General features: G+C 45.3%; 1 protein-coding gene across 1 annotated transcript in view; it reads right to left on the bottom strand.

Annotated features, from left to right (window-relative positions):
• LOC137631721 (protein downstream neighbor of son homolog) overlaps positions 1 to 18,749 on the bottom strand; it is a 131,148-nt gene that overhangs the window by 24,206 nt on the left and 88,193 nt on the right. Inside the window, exon 9 of the mRNA XM_068363607.1 lies at positions 8,987 to 9,187. Coding sequence (XP_068219708.1) covers positions 8,987 to 9,187 — 201 coding nt within the window. The remainder of the gene's footprint in view (positions 1 to 8,986; positions 9,188 to 18,749) is intronic.

Here is an 18,749-nt window from a genome sequence, read left to right as displayed (position 1 = left end):
CCCTCTTCCTTTCATCAGGGATGAGTGGTCATCAATCTGCTCTGGGAATTGTTCTTTCTCCAATAACACAAGCACAAAAAATTATTCATAAATGGAAGGGAGATTCTGGATCAGGCAGTGAATTGTCTCTTCTACATTCAGGAGACAATCCCTGGCACCATCAGTCAACCAAGACCAGTGCTACCATGTACCCTTCCTCTAGTGATTGGGTGTGGGTGACTGTTCCAACTTGTGGAAAGTGGCCAAGTCCTCATGGAGCATTGAGAGTGGCTTAGTGTGGCTTGGAGTACGGCCCGATTACACAAGCCTGTGACTAGCCTCCCTCTTGTGAGAGCACTAGGAAGGGGGGATTTGATAGGCCATGCCATCTTTCCCATTTGTGAAGCTTATTGAATTGAATTGAATATGGGATTTAGGCATTAAGCCAAGCACTGGGGCATCAAAGGCCATTCAGCGCTATATAACTAAAATCATTCAATCATATCTGTACACTCACAACATTTAGTATCATTTTAACCTTTAATACAAATCGTAACACTTTCATACAATAAAATCTAGATGTGAAATAAATAGGGATTAAAAGGGTAAAATAAATAAATAAATTAATAAAATCAATTATAGCTCGTAATATAACCCAATACTTTGTATAAATTTTCTCAAGTTCAGGGTATTACAGTTTTCCCCCAGTATATCTCTTAACGGTTTGTCCTGGAGTAAATGTGTCCTCCTCTGGAGATTAAAAACAGGACAATCGACTAAAATATGTTTAACATCCATTGTCACTTGACAGGTATTACAAAGAGGGGCCTGTCTCCCTTCCCCACTCTTCATTAAATAATTGTGCGTTGCATGTGTATGGCCAATACGCAGCCTAGTTAAAATAATGGTATCCCTTCTACTTGTAGAATTACAAGATGACCATTTATCCACCAATGGGTGGATTTGTTTCAATTTTGTATTGGTGGTCCGTTCAGACCATCGAGCTTGCCACTTATTTTTACAGTAAAGATGAATCTCACTTCTAAGATCTTTGTAAGGAATACTCAAGGGGGATGGATTACTTAGCCCTGAAGCTTCCTTTGCTGCCTTATCTACTTGTTCATTCCCATCCACCCCAACATGGGCAGGGACCCAACAGAAGTGAACACTGATACTCTTCCTAGACTGCAGAAGTACTAACCAGTCCTGCACCTCTTGTACTAGATGATGGCCTGGCATAATTTGTTTTAATGAGAGTAAAACACTATTGGAATCCGTAAAAATTGTATAAAAACTATTTTGGTTGCCATTTTTAAAAATATGTTGGACTGCGAGAATTATTGCGTACAGCTCAGCAGTAAAAATTGAACAAGAGGATGGGAGTTTCCTTCTAATAACAATATCCCCCACCACAGCTGCACTTCCAACTCCTGCAGCCGATTTGGAGCCATCTGTAAAAACGTTTCCCATGATGTTGAGCAGCATGATTTAAAAACTCACTTTTCATTACCCTACTAGGTAAGGTATTTTTCCCTCCTGCCGTAAAACATACTTTAACAGGTGGATTACACCAAGGAGGAGACTTGGGATATCCTACCTCTGCTATCTGTGCTGTTAACAAGCCTACTTCTCTAGCATCATTTTTCAGCTGTACTTCCAAAGGCTTAGGCACTCTAGATCTGTTAGGAGCCCGATCTAAAGGCGCCCTAACATATTTACAGTTAGGATTGTTTCTCACAGCAAGGGACCTAGCTAAAAACCTCAAACTCAACTCCTCTCTGCGAATGGAAAGGGGAGGTATGCCAGAATCAACATAGAGACTGTCAATGGGAGATGTTCTGTAAGCACCTGTGCAGATGCGAAGCCCAGCATTGTGAACAATATCAAGTTTTCCAAGTAAAGTCTTTGTAGCTGACCCATATATTTGGCATGCATAGTCTAACTTACTCAGACACAAAGATGTATAAATTCTAAGCAAAGTTGTTCTATCAGCACCCCAATCAAAATGCGATATCACTTTCAGAATGTTCAGTGACTTCTTAACCCTGATAGATAGGTCATTTATATGGGGACCAAATGTCATTTTCTTGTCGAAAATGACTCCAAGAAACTTGACACTATCCTCATATGGCAAAATACAATCATTTAAGAAAAGGGTGGGGATCTCTTCCCTTTTACGAGTACGAGTAAAGCGAATGGCTTTGGTCTTCTGAGGAGAAAACATGAATCCGCGAGAATTTGCCCATGCGGAAGCAGCATTTATTGCAATTTGAAGATTTTGGCATGCTTGTAGTGCAGATGATCCACTACAATAAATTGCAAAGTCATCGACAAATAGTGATCCTTGTATGCCAGGAGGTATGTGACTAATGAGACTATTAATTGCAACAGCAAACAAGGTCACACTCAATACGCTGCCTTGGGGGACACCTTCTTCTTGCATGTAGGATGAAGATAGTTCTGACCCTACTCTCACTTTAATGGAGCGGTTTGATAAAAATTCTTCAATAAAAGAGAACATATGTCCTCCTATACCCCACGAGGCCAATTGCTTTAAAATACCACCCCTCCAGGTGGTGTCATATGCCTTTTCGAGGTCAAAAAAGACACCCACCACCTGGTTTTGCTTAGAAAAAGCATTTGAAATTTCCCTTGATAACATCAGCAAAGGGTCCAGAGTACTTCGGTTCTTCCTAAAACCAAACTGTCTGTTAGATAAAAGATTTTTTGATTCTAGATACCACACAAGTCTGTTGTTGATCATTCTCTCAAATAGTTTGCATATGCAACTGGTCAAGGATATGGGCCTATAACTAGATGGCAGTTCTGGGTCTTTACCAGACTTGTGGCCTGGAATTACAATTGAAGTATGCCAGGAATCAGGAGATGTATGGGAAGCCCATAGACCATTAAAGGTTTCTAATAAAAATTCCTTGGTATCCACTGGAAGATGTGATATCATTTCATACCGGATGCCATCCTCACCTGGGGCAGTTAAAGAAGAGCTGGAGATAGCATTTTGCATCTCCTCCATACTAAAAGGCAGGTTAAAAGCTTCAGTATTTGAAGAAGCAGGAGGAACAACAGATGTTGATGCTCTAATTTGTTGAAATGCTGGGGAATAGTTGTCAGCACTTGATAAATGAGCAAAGTGCTTAGCAAGGACCTCTGCTACATCTTTGGGGTCAGATATATATCTATTATTTTCCCTTAATATTGGTAGAGGCTTAGGGACGAATTTACCTTGAAGTTTTCTAATCTTGTCCCATATTTCCTTTGAAGGAGTTTTGGTATTTATATTAGATATATATTTCTTCCAAGATGCTCTCTTTGCTTTTTTAAAAATTCTTTTTTGTTTGGCACAGGCTCTGAGATATGCTATTCTATCTGCTAAATAGTTTGTCCTCAAGTATCTTCTGAAGCAAGTTCGGGTCACTTTTCTTGCGTTGGCACATTCTTTACTCCACCAAGGAACTACAGAGCGATGAGGTAAACCGCATGTTTTAGGTATAAACTTGCTAGCATTATCATCAATAATATTTTCAAGATGTTGATAGGCATGCACTGGAGATGTAAATTCATCATATTCTTTATCAGTGTGTGAACAGTTTTCATAAGCTGCCCAGTCTGCCTCATCTATCTTCCATTTTGGTGGACACTGAGAAGGAAGATTATGGACATAATTTAACATTATTGGCCAATGGTCACTGCCATGTAGGTGTTCATTTACTGACCAAAGGTAGTCCAATCGAATGGATGAGGAACAGATTGACAAATCAATGGCTGATGTAGAGTTGTGGAATACATCATACCTAGTTGGAGAACCATCATTCATTAGTATTACATCATTGTTGTCGATTAATTCTTCAACAAGATTACCCCATCTATCGCACACATTTCCACCCCATAAAGTATGCTTTGCATTAAAATCACCCATTAAAATAAAAGGGGCAGGAAGCTGATTGATCAAGTCTTGGAGGTCAGAAAGTCTAAGCCTTCTTGGATTACCAGCATGATCTAAGAGGAAAAGTTCTAAGGATGGTTCAATATATAGCGAGCATAAAGTAATTTTTTTCCCGATATGAGTTCTAACTGCACATGCCTGTAGTGGTGTATTGAGTGGGATTGTTTCAAATTTTACAGATTTGTGAATAATAAAACCTGTACCACCTTGAGCTCTTGCAGCTTGCAAAGGAGGGGATCTACAAAAATGATAATTGAGTCCAGGATTAAATGGTTTGTCACTGATCTTGGTTTCCTGTAGGCAAATTACCTTCGTGTCTGAGTCCCTGGTTAAAGTTTTTATTTGCTCAATGCTAGTACTTAGACCTCTGCAATTCCACTGGATGATAGACATTATCTTTTGTTATTATTTTTCTTTGTCTCATTTGTCTTTTGGGACTTTTCAGATGAAGCCATGTAAGGCCTGGAGATGGAAGGCTTTACTAGGCCACCACTCTTCTTTTCTTTCTTTCTAGGATCTTTATAAGAGTCAACCTTAGGATCATGAGCAGTAGGGCACTTACCTGACTTAGATGAAGGTGAGGATGATGGGGACCTTTTCCTCTTTGGAAGATCTTGTTTTCCAATCTCCATCAAATCAGGTAGAGATTCTGCCTGAGACAATACATTTAAGGTGGTGGAAGCCACATTGGCTTCCTTGGAGGATTGTGCTAGAACTTCAACAGTTTGAGCACTTAACCCAGAAGGCTGGGCTACTACCTCTAGGGGAGATGCTCCTATCGGTGACAATACTTTTGGTGTGTTGGACACCATATTGACCTCTTTGGAGGTTTGTGCTCTGGCTTTTATAGCCTGAGCACTTGACCCAGATGGCTGGGCTACTACCACTAAGGGAGATGCACCTGACGGGCCAGGTGCTGCCACTGGTCCCCCTGTGGTAGTAAGGGGTAGTGGATTATAATCTTTTGTTGGCATCTTAACCGCGCGAGCAAAATTAAGTTGCCGATTGAGTAAATGCTTTGCATAACCTACACTTATATGTTCAGCATTTGCTTTGAAGATTGCAGCTTCTTCATTCTTGTATTCTCTACATCTTTTATCATTTGGTTTATGATTATCTTTACAGTTTGCACAGGTTGTATCTCTGTTGCATTGGCCATGTTCTAACAAAGAACAGTTAATACAGATCTTCGTATTATTGCAGTACCGGGAAGGGTGACCGTACTTGAAACAATTAAAGCATTGTAAAGGCCTAGGTTTATATTCTCGAACACGTACTCTTTCATTCTCAATAATTATATGATCTGGTATAACAGGGGTTTCAAATGTTAAAACTACCATGCTTGTTTGAGGAATCTTACTTACTTTCCAAACATTAGCAGGGCACATGTCCAGAATTTCTGGTTCTGAGAATTCATATAGATCTTTATCAAAAACTACTCCTTTACCATAGCTGAAGCTCATATGTGGTTTAATATCCTTAATAGGATCAATTTCTGCAATCTTCATGCCACAAAGCATGTGAGCTTGAGTATCTGATTTTGCATTAATCAAAACAGATTGCTTACCGTATCTACTAATATCCTTACTTTTAATTAAACCAACTTTTTTTTGTATAAATTTACTCATCTTATAATAGTTATAATTATCTATCTTTCCAGATGCAATTATCCATGTTGGGGGCTTGGGGGTTCTTACTTCTGGAAGTCTATGCTCTATTTCTTTTTCCATCCATTCTTCTGGTTTATATACCTCTAGGTGTCTTGGTGCTTTATCACATAAAGCCCCAGAAATCAAACAATTGTCAATTTTTATGCTCTCTAAATTTTTATTTGCTTCTAAAGCAATCTCAAAACTTGAAAATGATACCCAAGCTTCCCAAAAGCCTTTACTACCATTAAGCTCCATTAAAATTTCTTTGATTGCTCCAAATCTACAGAAGGCTTCATGAATTATGTCATAGCTACAACCAATTGGTATGTTTTTTAAGTGGAGAATTTTCAGATTTTTTGTTGGATCTGGTAATGAGCCAGAACCAGAGAGTAAAGTATTACGGTTATTACAAGCATCATTTTCCACCAGTGCCGATAAATTGTCTTTAACAACACTGGTCAAAAAAGTATTGTTGGAGGAATCCTTTTTATTGCCGAGGTTGTCAACAGAGCTTTCCCTATTTAAACAAGCAGAAGTCGTCAACGGTGTCTGGGGTTCGCCATTTGATCCAGGGGTACGGGGAATATTAAGTTTACTCATTAATTATTTTTCAGGGGGAGGGAAGGGGTCATAATAACAATGAAAAAAAAAACAATGGAAAAAAATATAGTTTAAGGGAGAGAAAAAATTAAGACTGTCTGAAATTCCAAAGAAGACACCGTTAGCCTTTCCTGGAATTAATTTCTCCACCAATGACACCTGTGAAAGCTGCTTACCAAATGTCCACTCCCTACCCTACCACAAAGGGATGGTACCACTATGATTAGAGTGGCTCAAGTGTATGCCAAACCCGCTTGATGGGACTGAGAGCATTTCATGAATACAATCATCCCCACTCTAATCATAGTGGCAGGCAAACCGGACAGAATGCCGAGAGTCCTATCTCTATAAAATCGCCAACCCCTGGAATCCGAAGGCCAAATTTCCTAAGAGATAGTTCCGCGTGCCAGTATGGGAATACTGACACTCCTAGGTGTCCAAACATTTTCGGGCAGTTGGCAAGACCACCACAGCTCCCACAATTGATTTTGAAATAAAAACCGATCATGGATACAATGTCCCCTCTAAAAAACCTGGACAGTGAAATGGGTAAAAGAGTTTTGACAGCAAGGTTGGAGACAGCTGATAATTATGAAGGAGGAATAAGCAATAAGAGGTAATAGAAAAAGAATGAGAGAAATTTAGAGTCAAACTGAGGAAAAGAAATTCCCCAGTTCGAGAGCCCTCTTGCCCGTCACAAGCCTTCAGCACGGGAATGATATGCCGTGCTGAAGCCCAATGACTTCATCAAGGCATTCTCTCGTTAAGAGGGTTTGTGAAGCTTATGCCAACAATGGAAAAGAAAAAATGAAATGGTCTTCCAGGTACTAGAAGGAATGGGATAGAGAATGAAAGATTAATCCCCCACCTTGGACTGAATCTCAAACGACTGCTTACCTATTACATGATAATTGACATAAGGAGATTTGTCTCTCCCTTCCGGATTGATTGATCGAGTTTTCTGGCATCCTGACATCTACCTCTCTTCCAGATTGGTAGGATTGCTTCTATTAATGGTATACCCAACCCTCATTGCCTACAGTTTTGGTGTACTGTCCAAGAAGAATCACTTGCCTGCAATGGGTAAAAACAGCAGAAACTATCAAACCGAGCTCACCTTCTGATGAATGACCCCAAAAGGTACCAGTTTGTGAGAAAGCTCTGTAGCTGCAAGGGAAGTAGCAATTGACACCATCCATGCCTACTATACGGTGGTAGTCATCAATCCAGGTAGGACTCCTCCCTTGTGAAAGGTGAAAACAATGGTGGTAGTTATACCAGGCTCAGGACTCACTAGACAACCACAAAGGTACCAGTCGGCAAGTGGACTCCATGTCAGCTTGAGGAAGCAGCGTGATCAATACCCTTATCGGCCTACCATACAGTGATGGAGATTGGTCTAGGTAGGACTGTTCACCTACAACCAATGAATTGGCAGCAGCTGTCACACCAGGGTCACACTTAAATAACCGACCACAAAGGTTTCAGTCGATAGAGGAGTTCCATAAATGCGAGGAAAAATCCTCTTGTGTCACAACAGGAATAGGAAAGTTAAGTGCATAAGCCCCACACTCCCCAGGTGTTTGTTCTTAGCAGCAACAAATGTTTTCATGTTGAATAGGCTGACATAAGTCTTTTTATAGTTTATATATGACATATCTGTTTTGACATTGTTACTGCTTTTAGAATGATTTATTGTTAATTTGTTCTCATCATTAATCATTTCATTATTTCCTTTCCTTACTGGGCTATTTTTCCCTGTTGGAGCCCTTGGGCTTATAGCATCTTGCTTTTCCAACTAGGGTTGTAGCTTGGCTAATAATAATAATAATAATACTAATAATAATAATAATAATAACATACTCACCAGCACCTGGTGCAGCAAAAATAGCTCACACTAGGTCACGCTACACTTCATTGACCCAGAAAGTAACATTTATTGGGCAAGTACCATCATTCCCTCTCAAAGGAGGAGAAGGATCATCAGAAGTCCTAAAGAACTTTTAGCGAATGGTTTTCCCATGCAGCTATTCTTCCTTCATCCTCATCTTCTCATGGAAGAAATGTCCAACAAAGATAATAAGAGAGAGAAAGGGTTTGGAAAAGAGAGAATGAAACTAGTTCTTGTAAACCATTCTTTGCTGCCATAGATTAGTCATGGTCTTTGCTTCTTTCACAGTAACACAAACCACTACACAGAGGTGACCACCTGGTAAACACTGGCAGGGCCAGGTGTGCTCACCATCACAAAATGGTTTTTATTATGTACAAAGGTAAGGGTAAAATTCAGTCTGAACCAGGAAACTCCTTCCCTGAAAAGAATACCACAATGGTGCAAGTCAAGTTACACTCTGGGCAAAGTTCATTGTTTTCTTAATCAGAAGAATGAGAACAACACTCTAATGGGAAGGACTTCATAAAGTCTGCCCTTCACAAAAGGAACACAATAAATGAGGATTTACAAGAAAACCATAACCACATCTTACCTTTACCTTAAGGAGTGCTTCCACTGTTAAAACCATTAATGCATCTAACTTTAAAAGACTGCGGCAACAGCATACAGTATCTATACTGGTTGTAACCAATGTCAAAAGTTAGCCAACTACTGTACCTAGTGACTAATTCAACAGCTGTTTCAGCTCACGCTGAGTCATCTCTTACTTTAAAGGATGAAAGTTTTGTATACATGAAGGAACAATTACTATTTGTGTAAGAGCTTACTCCATTCACCAAGATTTTCTATTTCAAATTTTACTCCATTATAAATCAAATAAAGAAAAAAAAATTATACCTGGGGTGCACAGCTGTCTTCTTGATGCTTATACTTAGAAAAAGACTGAGTAGATATAACAGGAGCACAAGAAAAGGAAAACTCATCTAAAGCTGTGCACAGGAGAGATGTCAATTGATGAATAGTGTGAGGCATAACTGGGCCCATAACTTCCATACTATAATGTGTCTCCCCATCTTGATGAATGGTGTTACCTTTTGTCTGTTGTGAAAAATGAAAGAAAAATTAAATCTATTAATGTATTGTCAATAAATGCAGTATCGAATTAAGACTAAAATTCATCAGCAAATTTTCCACCATCATTTACATGAACATTCATCTTGGAATAACAGCATCATTAATAAAATCACATATTTTAAGTAATTTGTATTTTTCCTAACAGCACTTACCTCGAACTACTTTCTTATGAGTATCTGGGATCTCCTCCCTATCCGACCAACAATTTTGCGCAGTCCCTCCTATCTTCGTTTTCCCTTGTCGGGTCCCTCCGTGGCGGATGGATACATGCCCTGAGGCGACCCGGGGTCAGCGTGTGGGTGCGCTACTGAGTCATTGTCGTCAGTAAGCATATGAGTCTCTACCTCGAACACCTGTAAGGCACCCGGGGCAGGATGGGTGGTCAATAACCCGAAAGTAGTTCGAGGTAAGTACTGTTAGGAAAAATACAAATTACTTAAAATTTGTGATTTGTTCCAACACGGAGTACTTACCTCGAACTACTTTCTTAGGAGACTTACACTTTAGGAGGCGGGGGTGGACTTACAGGCCGGAAGACCCACCGCTACCATCCAAGGGCACGGGACCTAGATAGGCAGCTAGGTCCAGACAACATAAAGACCAGGGTAGGAGAGTCAGGGGAAGCACGCAAAAGTCTACCTGATGTATAAACTCACCTTTATAAATAATCCAAGCATGGGCTTCCAAAACATACATCTCTCACATGGGAGGAGGGAAGGGAAGGGAAAGGGTAGCAAGGAAAGGGAAGTAAGGGGGAAACCTGTGTCGCTCGCAATTACTTCTCTCGGGCTACCTGGGGCCGTAGCCCTAAACTTGTTGAAGGGCGAAAATCACTGGTCCAATGGAGAAGGAGTCCAGGGACTTCTTCGTGCAGTCTTTCAGGTAGTGGGCCGTAAAGGTGGACTGCCTGGACCATGTGCCTGCTCGCATGATTTGGCCCACTGCCATGTTGCTGTCAAAAGCCAAAGAAGTGCTAAGACCCCTAATATCATGGGGTCGCGGGGTACCAGGGACTGCAGACCCCTCACTGGTGTAAGCTCTCTTGATGACTTGCCAAAGCCAGAAGGAGATCGTGTTCTTCGACACGGCCCTCTTTACTGGGCCTGAGGAGACAAACAGACTTTTGATGCCCGGCCGGAGTCTGGCTGTCCTGCTGAGGTATTTCCTGACCGTTCTCACTGGGCACAGGAGCAAGTCTTCCAGGTTGTCCGAGTGAGGGATGGCCGGGACCGAGAACCCCTAGAACTTCGGGTCTGCAATGGCCGGGTTCTGCGTTTTGGCCACAAACTCAGGCAGAAATTTAAAGGACAGGTCCTTCCATCCTTTCGAGTGTGAGACCTCGAATGACAAGCCGTGGAGCTCACTCACGCGCTTGGCTGAGGCCAGAGCCAACAAGAACACCGTCTTGAGGGTGAGGTCTTTATCTAGAATATCCTTGAGGGGCTCGAAGGGAGGTCTTGTCAAAACTTTGAGAACCTTAGCTACGTCCCACTGCGGGACCCGAGCGGCGCGGGGGGAATAAGACTGCTCAAAACTTCTGATGAGCATGGTAATCTGACGAGAGGCCCCCAGGTCGATGCCTCTGAGCTGAAACACCTGCCCCGGGGCTGCTCGGACCCCCTTGATGGCTGGAATGGAGACCCCCATGTCGTCCCTCAGGTGGACCAGGAAGTCTGCAATCTTGTGGACTGATGCATCCAGAGGCCTCAGATTCTGCGTGACACACCACTTCACAAACGTGGTCCACTTGGCCTGGTACACCACAATAGAGGACTTCCGCAGATACCCTGACATCCTCGAAGCCGTCTTCCCCGAATATCCTTCTTTTCTCAACAGGCGCTTGATAACCTCAACACGTATAGCTGGAGGCACTGAGGGTTTTCGTGAAACTTTCGAAAGTAAGGCTGGTGCAGGTCTTCCCTTACCAGTAGGGGGCACGGAGGAAGGGTGGCCAGGTCCTGTAGATCCGCGAACCACTCCCTCTCCGGCCACCAGTGCGTTACCAAAGTCATCACTGTTGCCCTTGATTGCCTGAGCCTATTGAGCACCTGCCAGAGAATCCCGAAGGGGGGAAAGGCATACACGTCGAGTCCGTCCCATGGGTACTGGAAGGCGACCTCGAACGCTGCGGCCGGGTCTGGCACAGGAGAACAGAACACGGGGAGCTTCGTGTTGAGCCTTGTGGCGAACAGGTCTATCACCGGTGAGCCCCACAACTGTAGGACCTTCTGGGCCACCTGTGGGTGTAGGGACCACTTCAACCCCACTACTTGCCCTGCTCTGCTGAGGCCGTCGGCTAGGACGTTTCTCTTCCCCGGAATGAACCTGGCTGTGAGAATGATGTGATTCCTCTCGGCCCATTCCAGGACTCGAGCCGTGAGATCGCACAGCTCCCTTGATCTCAATCCTCCTTGCTTCTTTATGTAAGCCACCACAATGGCGTTGTCGCACATGAGGGCTATTGCGTTTCCCCGCAGCCGATGGGCAAATATTGCGAGGGCCTTTTGAACCGCCAGCAGCTCGAGCAGGTTTATGTGGAGAAGCTTTTCCTCCGGGGACCACTCTCTCTCTGCTGTCTCTTCGAGCAGATGGGCTCCCCCCCCCTCCTTTGACGCGTCCGTGAAGAGCAACATCTCCGGAGGAGTGGAAGCGAACGGCATGCCCCGTAGGGTGTTTGCCCTGTGGGACCACCAGAGGAGCATGTTTCTGGTGGCTGTGGTCATCATGACTAAGGACTGAGGCGGGTCTCCCAGTGGCCAGAGGTCCTTCAGATTCTACTGGACCGGCCTCAGCTTGAGCATCCCTGAGGAACTAGCTTCTCCAATGAGACCAGGTGGCCCACGAGTCGCTGCCAATCCTTTGCCCTCACTGGCGCATTTGCTAGGAATGGTCGAATTATGTGGTCTAGATTGTCCAGTCTCTCTTGAGAGGGGAATGCCCTTGCTGCCTGGGAGTCCAGGACCATCCCCAGGTACGTCATCCTGGTGGTGGGAATCAACTGGGACTTCTCCAGATTGATGGTAACCCCCAGTTCCCTGCAGAACTGTAACAGCTTTGACCCCTGCTCCTTTAAGGCCGAAAGAAGCAACCAGTCGTCGAGGTACCTGATCAGCCCGATGCCCTACTTGTGTGCCCAGGCTGATACTACGATGAATACCCTCGTGAAAACCTGAGGTGCCGTCAACAGGCCGAAGCAGAGGGTCCTGAACTGCAGAGACTGGGCTCCCCACTTCACCCTGAGGAACTTCCTGCTGGAGGGGTGTACGGGGATCTGAAAGTAGGCGTCCTTGAGGTCCAGGGACATCATGAAGTCCCCTGATCTTTCTGATGAACTTGTTCAGGGCTGAGAGGTTGATGACTGGTCTCCAACCCCCATAACTTTCTCCACCAGGAAGAGCCTGCTGTAAAACCCCGGGGACGATTCCCGGACGGGTTGAAGAGCTCCTTTGTTCAACATGACCGACACCTCCTCCTGCAAGGCTGCTCTCTTCATGTGACCCTTGGGGGCCAGCCACTCCGCCCGATGCTCGGGAATCAGAGAAGGAGGTTCCGTCAGGAAGGGAATCCTGTATCCCTCCCTGAGGACTGACACGGACCATGGGTCCGCACCGTTGTCCCGCCATGCTTGCCAATGGTATTTGAGGCATCCCCCCACCTGTGGCGTGGGAAGGTGTAGGGGGCCTCACTTCCTATCTCCTTCTGGGGAGACGGTTTGAGCGGCCTCGTCTCAAGCCCGAGTACTTTTGCCTAAAGGAGGCCTGGGCTGGGGCACCACCTCTGTGGGAGGGCCGCGAGGACTGATGCCAAGAAGGGGAGGAGGCCTCCTGCCTAGCTGGTGGCGTAGACGGGTAGGCCTCGTCCACAGACAGTCTCCTATGTGGAGGGCGTCTTCTTGCTGGCTGCTTAGGCTCAGCCAAGACCTTCAGTTTCCCCACTCTCCATGGTCTCTGCTACCATCTGTAGGGGGAACAGGGTCTCACCCCACACCAGAGCATTCCGAAGGAACTTGGCCTCTCGTTCAGGGAGTCTACGAGGGAGCCTGTTTAAAACTGTGTCTCTCCTTCTCTAGATCCAGTTCGCTGTTTGCGTCAAGGACTGGAATGTCAAGAATTTCATCGCCTTACCCCCAGAGCGTATGAGCTCATGCATTAGGGCTTGATTCTCAGGCACCGAGAGATCGTGGGAGAGGTGAAAGCCGGCTAAAGTGCATGCCCACAGGTCCAACCAGGAGGCCACATTCATGATGATGTCCTGAGACGTGTCTTCCATCATAGTGGCCTCCGCCTGTGAGAAGACCATGGGGGCAGTAAGGATCCTGTCATCCGTGCTGCCCTGGCTCAGAGCCGCAACGGCTTCTTCCATTGCTCGAGGCCCTGCAGGCAGCCCGTCCGGCACATAAAATTTCTTCTGGGTCCTAAGCCCGGGCAGGAACTTGAAGGACCCTTGGGCCCTGAGGGAGTTCTTGTGTCCCGAGACAAAATGGTTGACGTGGTCCATGCCCAGGGACACGTCTGGAGCCACTGGTAGGGTTAAGGATGGTTTCGGCTGTATAGGGTTGTCCACCATCCTACCCAAACCCGAAAGCCAGGCCTGCTCCGAGAATGGTTTGGGCTCATCCAGTCTGTGGTGATGCCGTATAAGGGCTAAAACTTTTCTGTATGAGGATGCTTCATCAGGTAAACAATCTCCAGCATCCACTAAGCCCACTACTACTTGATCTGCCGTGTCGGTTGATTCTTCGATCACGGATGGATCCGTGGGAGCGGTCGTATCCCTGGCAGCCGGCCGACCCGACAAAGCGGCTATCTCCATCACGGATGGAGCCCTCGAGGAGTAGGTAGCCGTCATGGGCCTACCCCCTCCCGGAGGAATCCGTGGCGAGTGACTGCCATGCTGTGCCAGCGGCTGCATCCGATGCATGGATGGAGCCGGTGAGACATTGGGCATGGGAACAATGCTGCTGGGCTGAGCCAGCGGCTGCATCCGCTGAATGGATGGAGCCGGTGACTTGCCGGGCAAGGGGAAACAAAGGCTAGCGTGTGCCAACGGCTGCATCTGAAGCATGGACGGAGCCGAAGAGACACTGGGCAAAGGCACGTTAGCGGCTCCAACAACCGCCAAGGCAGGCACTGGAATGGCAAGAGCCATGTTCGACCCACAAGGGGGAATAACTAACTTAGCCAATTTTGCCCTCTTCTTTTTGGAACTGGAACTCTTCTTCTTGCTCTTTTTCTTAGCAACTTTGGCCTTCTTCTTAGACGGGCCTGAGTTCACGCTCGACTTCTTCCTCTTCGATTTCTATTTCTTTTTCTTCATCTCCTGGTCGCTGGAGTCTTCCGACGACAAAGAGATGGAGGACGAGGTATTGTCCGAGGAAGACGAAGAAGAAGAGGAGCTATCCGAGGACCCTGAATCCTCTGCCACCAACATGGGGGTTTGCAATTGTGCTACCAGGGTGACGGGTTGCATAACATCAGGAGGTAGTGAAACAGAAGGCGCCGGTGGCGTGAGCAGTGACCCATGTGAGGCAAACCAGCCAGAAAACTCCTTGTCTTGCCGCATGGGTGACCTGAAGGGCATCCTTGGCGCCGTCCACACAATGGAATCCGGGTCAGAAGAGCACGTGGCTCGTCTTTTCCTGTCCTGGTCACCCCCTGAAGTCACTGCACCTGAAAAACACTGCCAAGGTGGTGGGGAAGGAGCTGGTGTCCCTGAGCTCCCCCACACCGGATCCTCACTCGAGACGGGTCCTGCGGGAACCAGAAACTCGTCTACCGAAAGCACTCCCGGAACAATAGCAGACTCCTCACTCGTTTGCGTAGGCACAATGCATTTGGATTTATCAATATCAGACACATGGGGATCAGCAATGGGCTGTTTCCCCGCAACGGACTTACCTCGTCCTTTACTCTGGGTAGGGGAAGGGGAAGGGGAACCGCTCAGAAGAAGCTGAAGGAGATGTTATTGGAGAACCGAGACCAGGCTTCTTCGGTGACCGCTTCGATGCCTTCTTCTTCTTGGTGCCGTGCAACGTCCATTGAAGTTCCGGCCAGGACTCACACTCCAGACACGTGGAATCATGCGAACACACTCTGCCTCGACACGTGGTGCACAACGTGTGCGGATCGACGTTAACCTTAGACAGCCATGTCCCGCATGACTTACCGGCCTTGGCACTGAGACAACGGCGTTGGGATTCCATGAGGATAACCACAAGTAACACAAGTAAGGGATAGGAACGGGAAAACACAAAGGGAACACAATGGTGGGTCGGACGGGATGTGAGAGAGAGCGGTGAGATGTGATCTACGCCGCGACCAGATGCTTACTGACGACAACGACCCAGTATTTCACCCACGTGCTGACCCTGGGTCGCCTCAAGGCACATATCCCTCCGCCACGGAGGGACCCGACAAGGGGAAACGGAGATAGGGGGGACTGCACAAAATTCTTGGTCGGATAGGGAGGAGATCCCAGATACTCCTAAGAAAGTAGTTCGAGGTAAGTACTCCGTGTTGGAACAACTATAGTTTTATAACATCATAGCCTTACATGATGATCAGGAAAAGTACAGAATGTAAACAAATTACTTATGTAATTTCTTATGCCACAGGCAATATAATTATTATTCTATACTAATAACTAAAGATTATGGAAGTTAAAATCTGCATCTGGGGAATTAGTTGGCAATTTATTTTTTACTATAAATGCAATGCATACTGTATTCATACAACTATATAAACCTGCATTCTGAAACGTTAGTTTTTGTGTTACCCTTGCAAAGTTTGAAACTGTTGTGCAACTCTAAAATATCATGTTCAAAAGCAAAAAATATGCTGTATACTATTTACAAGATGCATAGATTGAATGTTCACAATAAATAATTGCTGACCCCAATGCTTTCAACAACGGAACACAACATAAATTCTACATAAATTGACAAAATCACAACACCATACAAAATCATTGTAAAGAGCCATCCATTTGTAATTCTTAGCCCACCAACAAGGCACTACATATTTCATACAATGAAGCTCAAATCTTGAATTAACCGACAAAAGCAAGAAATCTTAGACAACTACAGGCCTAGAAACATGAGAAATGATTAAACAGAGTAGAGAATTTAAGCTAGTAAAATAATCATGAGAAAGTTGTGTTGCACATGAGGGAAGTATGATTGTTTGAGACAATCAATCAAGGAAAGGTAAAATAGCTCCCTGAAAAAAAAGGTTATAGGCTACGAATCATCCCTTAGGCCAGAAAGATGCTAAGAGAATCCTCCTTGAATAAGTCATAAATACATACCCACTGAAGCAAAAAGTCTATTACCAATGTTAGACTGATAATTACTTTAAAAATTTTCTCTTATAAAGTTAAGGAACATTAAATGAATACAGACATGGTATGAACAAAAATGAAAGTGACACAATCAAGCTAGATAAGAACGAAAAAAGTTATCGATTGTTACTTTTACTTGTCAAATTTTTTAGGATGATTAAAAACTAGTGGTCTTAATATGAAGTGAGCACTGATGTAAAGCAAAAGTTGGGAATTAATTCACTAATTACTAAAGAGGCTGATAGAAAGTTTGAGAAAATCACATTACAGGAAAGGTTAACTGAAAGTTGAATAAAAAATTACAATACTAAATATAATCAAACCACTTCACACTCCATTGTTTTCAAAAGTTTTATGTATAAAAATGTTATTATAACTCTTAAAAATGACAAATTTGAAGATAATTTGTATTTTTCCTAACCATACAAACCTTAGCTATTTACAAAGGGTTACCTTTTAGCGTAGCTGAAATGGCGAGCCATTAGAATTTAACGAGGGTGTATTACCCCCGCGCTAGTTAGCGGGGGGGTAGGGGAGTGGTAGCTAGCTACCCCTCCTCCCCCTCACACACAGGTGAATACTCACTTTCACTTAGAGGTAGGACTTGTCTTGGGGGACAGGGCTGGCGGGCAAATATGTGTAAATAGCTAAGGTTTGTATGGTTAGGAAAAATACAAATTATCTTCGAATTTGTCATTTGTTCCGTAACCGAAATACAAACCACGCTATTTACAAAGGGTGACTTACCCCTTAGGAAGGGTGGAAAGTCCCCAGCCATACTGGCTTTGGCTTTACCCGGGGACTCAGAATCCGAGTGAGTTGCACTCGAGAAAAGGAGTCCCTGCACCTCACAAGTTCCTTGCTCCGCAAGGAACCATGTGGCCTACGTAAGCTTGTGTGTGAAGGAAGAAGTGTGACCCGTCCTAGGCAGTTGACCTGGAGTTCCAGAAGGAACTCTGGGTTAGGACGTTCCCAATACCACCTCGTCAGGGTATGGGGGACGCGACAGTATTGACTCAATACTCGGAACACAAGGAAGCATGGTTTACCTGCAGAGGTTCGAGGTCAGCTATGCAGAGACCAGGATGCTGCTTCCGCGTAGAGGGGATGATGAAGAAAGAAGCAAGGGCCAGACATACTTCTTTCGTTCATGCAGACTAAAACCTGATAACAATGCCCTCAACCTTCTGCTACCTGTCCAAAAAGGAGCCTGAGGTTAGACCAGCTGTTGTGTAGCCACCACAGAGCGATAGAAAACGTATCGAGACTCCTGTGGGTCACGCCCTGCAGGAAGCGGGCTGCGAAGGTCATTAGACGCTTCCAGACTCCAGCTTGTAGCACCTGCGTCACAGAGTAGTATTACTCGAAGGCGAGGGACGTTGCGATGTATCCAACATCGTGCTGTAGGGCGACGTGACGGGGGAGGGTCTGGAGACAGGTCGAGATGAATGTCCTTGAGTCCGGGCTGAAGAGGTATACTGGTGACTCTCCCCCCATGTCCTCCTTGTGCTCCCAAATCGGCTGCAACTGAGGACAAACTGCAGCTGTTCCAAGCGCTAACCTCTCGATTCCTTTACTGGCAAGAAAGAGAAGGTCTTGGGACATCAGATACAGAATGGAGACTCGAAATCTTGAATGAATCGGACCGAAGGGCCGGGACCCCCAGATTCTAAGTCTAGCCAACAACTCAGGAGCGAGCCTGAATGTTGCCTTCCCCTCTTCCTTAGAAAGGGGGGAGTCGTAAGAGACCAAGAAGATTGCTTACACACTGGCCGTGGCCAGAGTGAGCAGGAGACCCAAGGCGGAATACAATCCGAGGCCTGTCGTAAAGGGTCTTGAGAAGATCTCTTAAAGGACTAAAAGTCCGAGCCATGCTCCAAGTTGGAGGTCTTCCTCCGACTAGGGCAGGGACGATCGTAGCTTCGCATGAGCGAGGATAGATCCAGCGGGCAGGAAAAAGTTATTCCTTTAAGCCTGAAGGTCAGGGAAAGGCTGAGCGACAGGCTTCATTGCCGAGAGCGGAAAGGAGTTTCCTCCCGCCGAAAGGCAATAAGACCGTTATTGCTGGAGAAGAGGCCTCAAGGGAAGAGGTATATCTCCCACGGCACCAACCACCTTAGACTCTTCACTTTGCCTGGGAGACCCCTGTGGATGACTATCGCAGATGACGCGACCTCCGTACCGCGAC

The sequence above is a fragment of the Palaemon carinicauda genome, chromosome 40 (assembly GCF_036898095.1).
Source record: "Palaemon carinicauda isolate YSFRI2023 chromosome 40, ASM3689809v2, whole genome shotgun sequence".
Taxonomy (NCBI): domain Eukaryota; kingdom Metazoa; phylum Arthropoda; class Malacostraca; order Decapoda; family Palaemonidae; genus Palaemon; species Palaemon carinicauda.
Note: the sequence above shows the minus strand (reverse complement) of the source record. Positions and strands in the feature narration are given on the sequence as shown.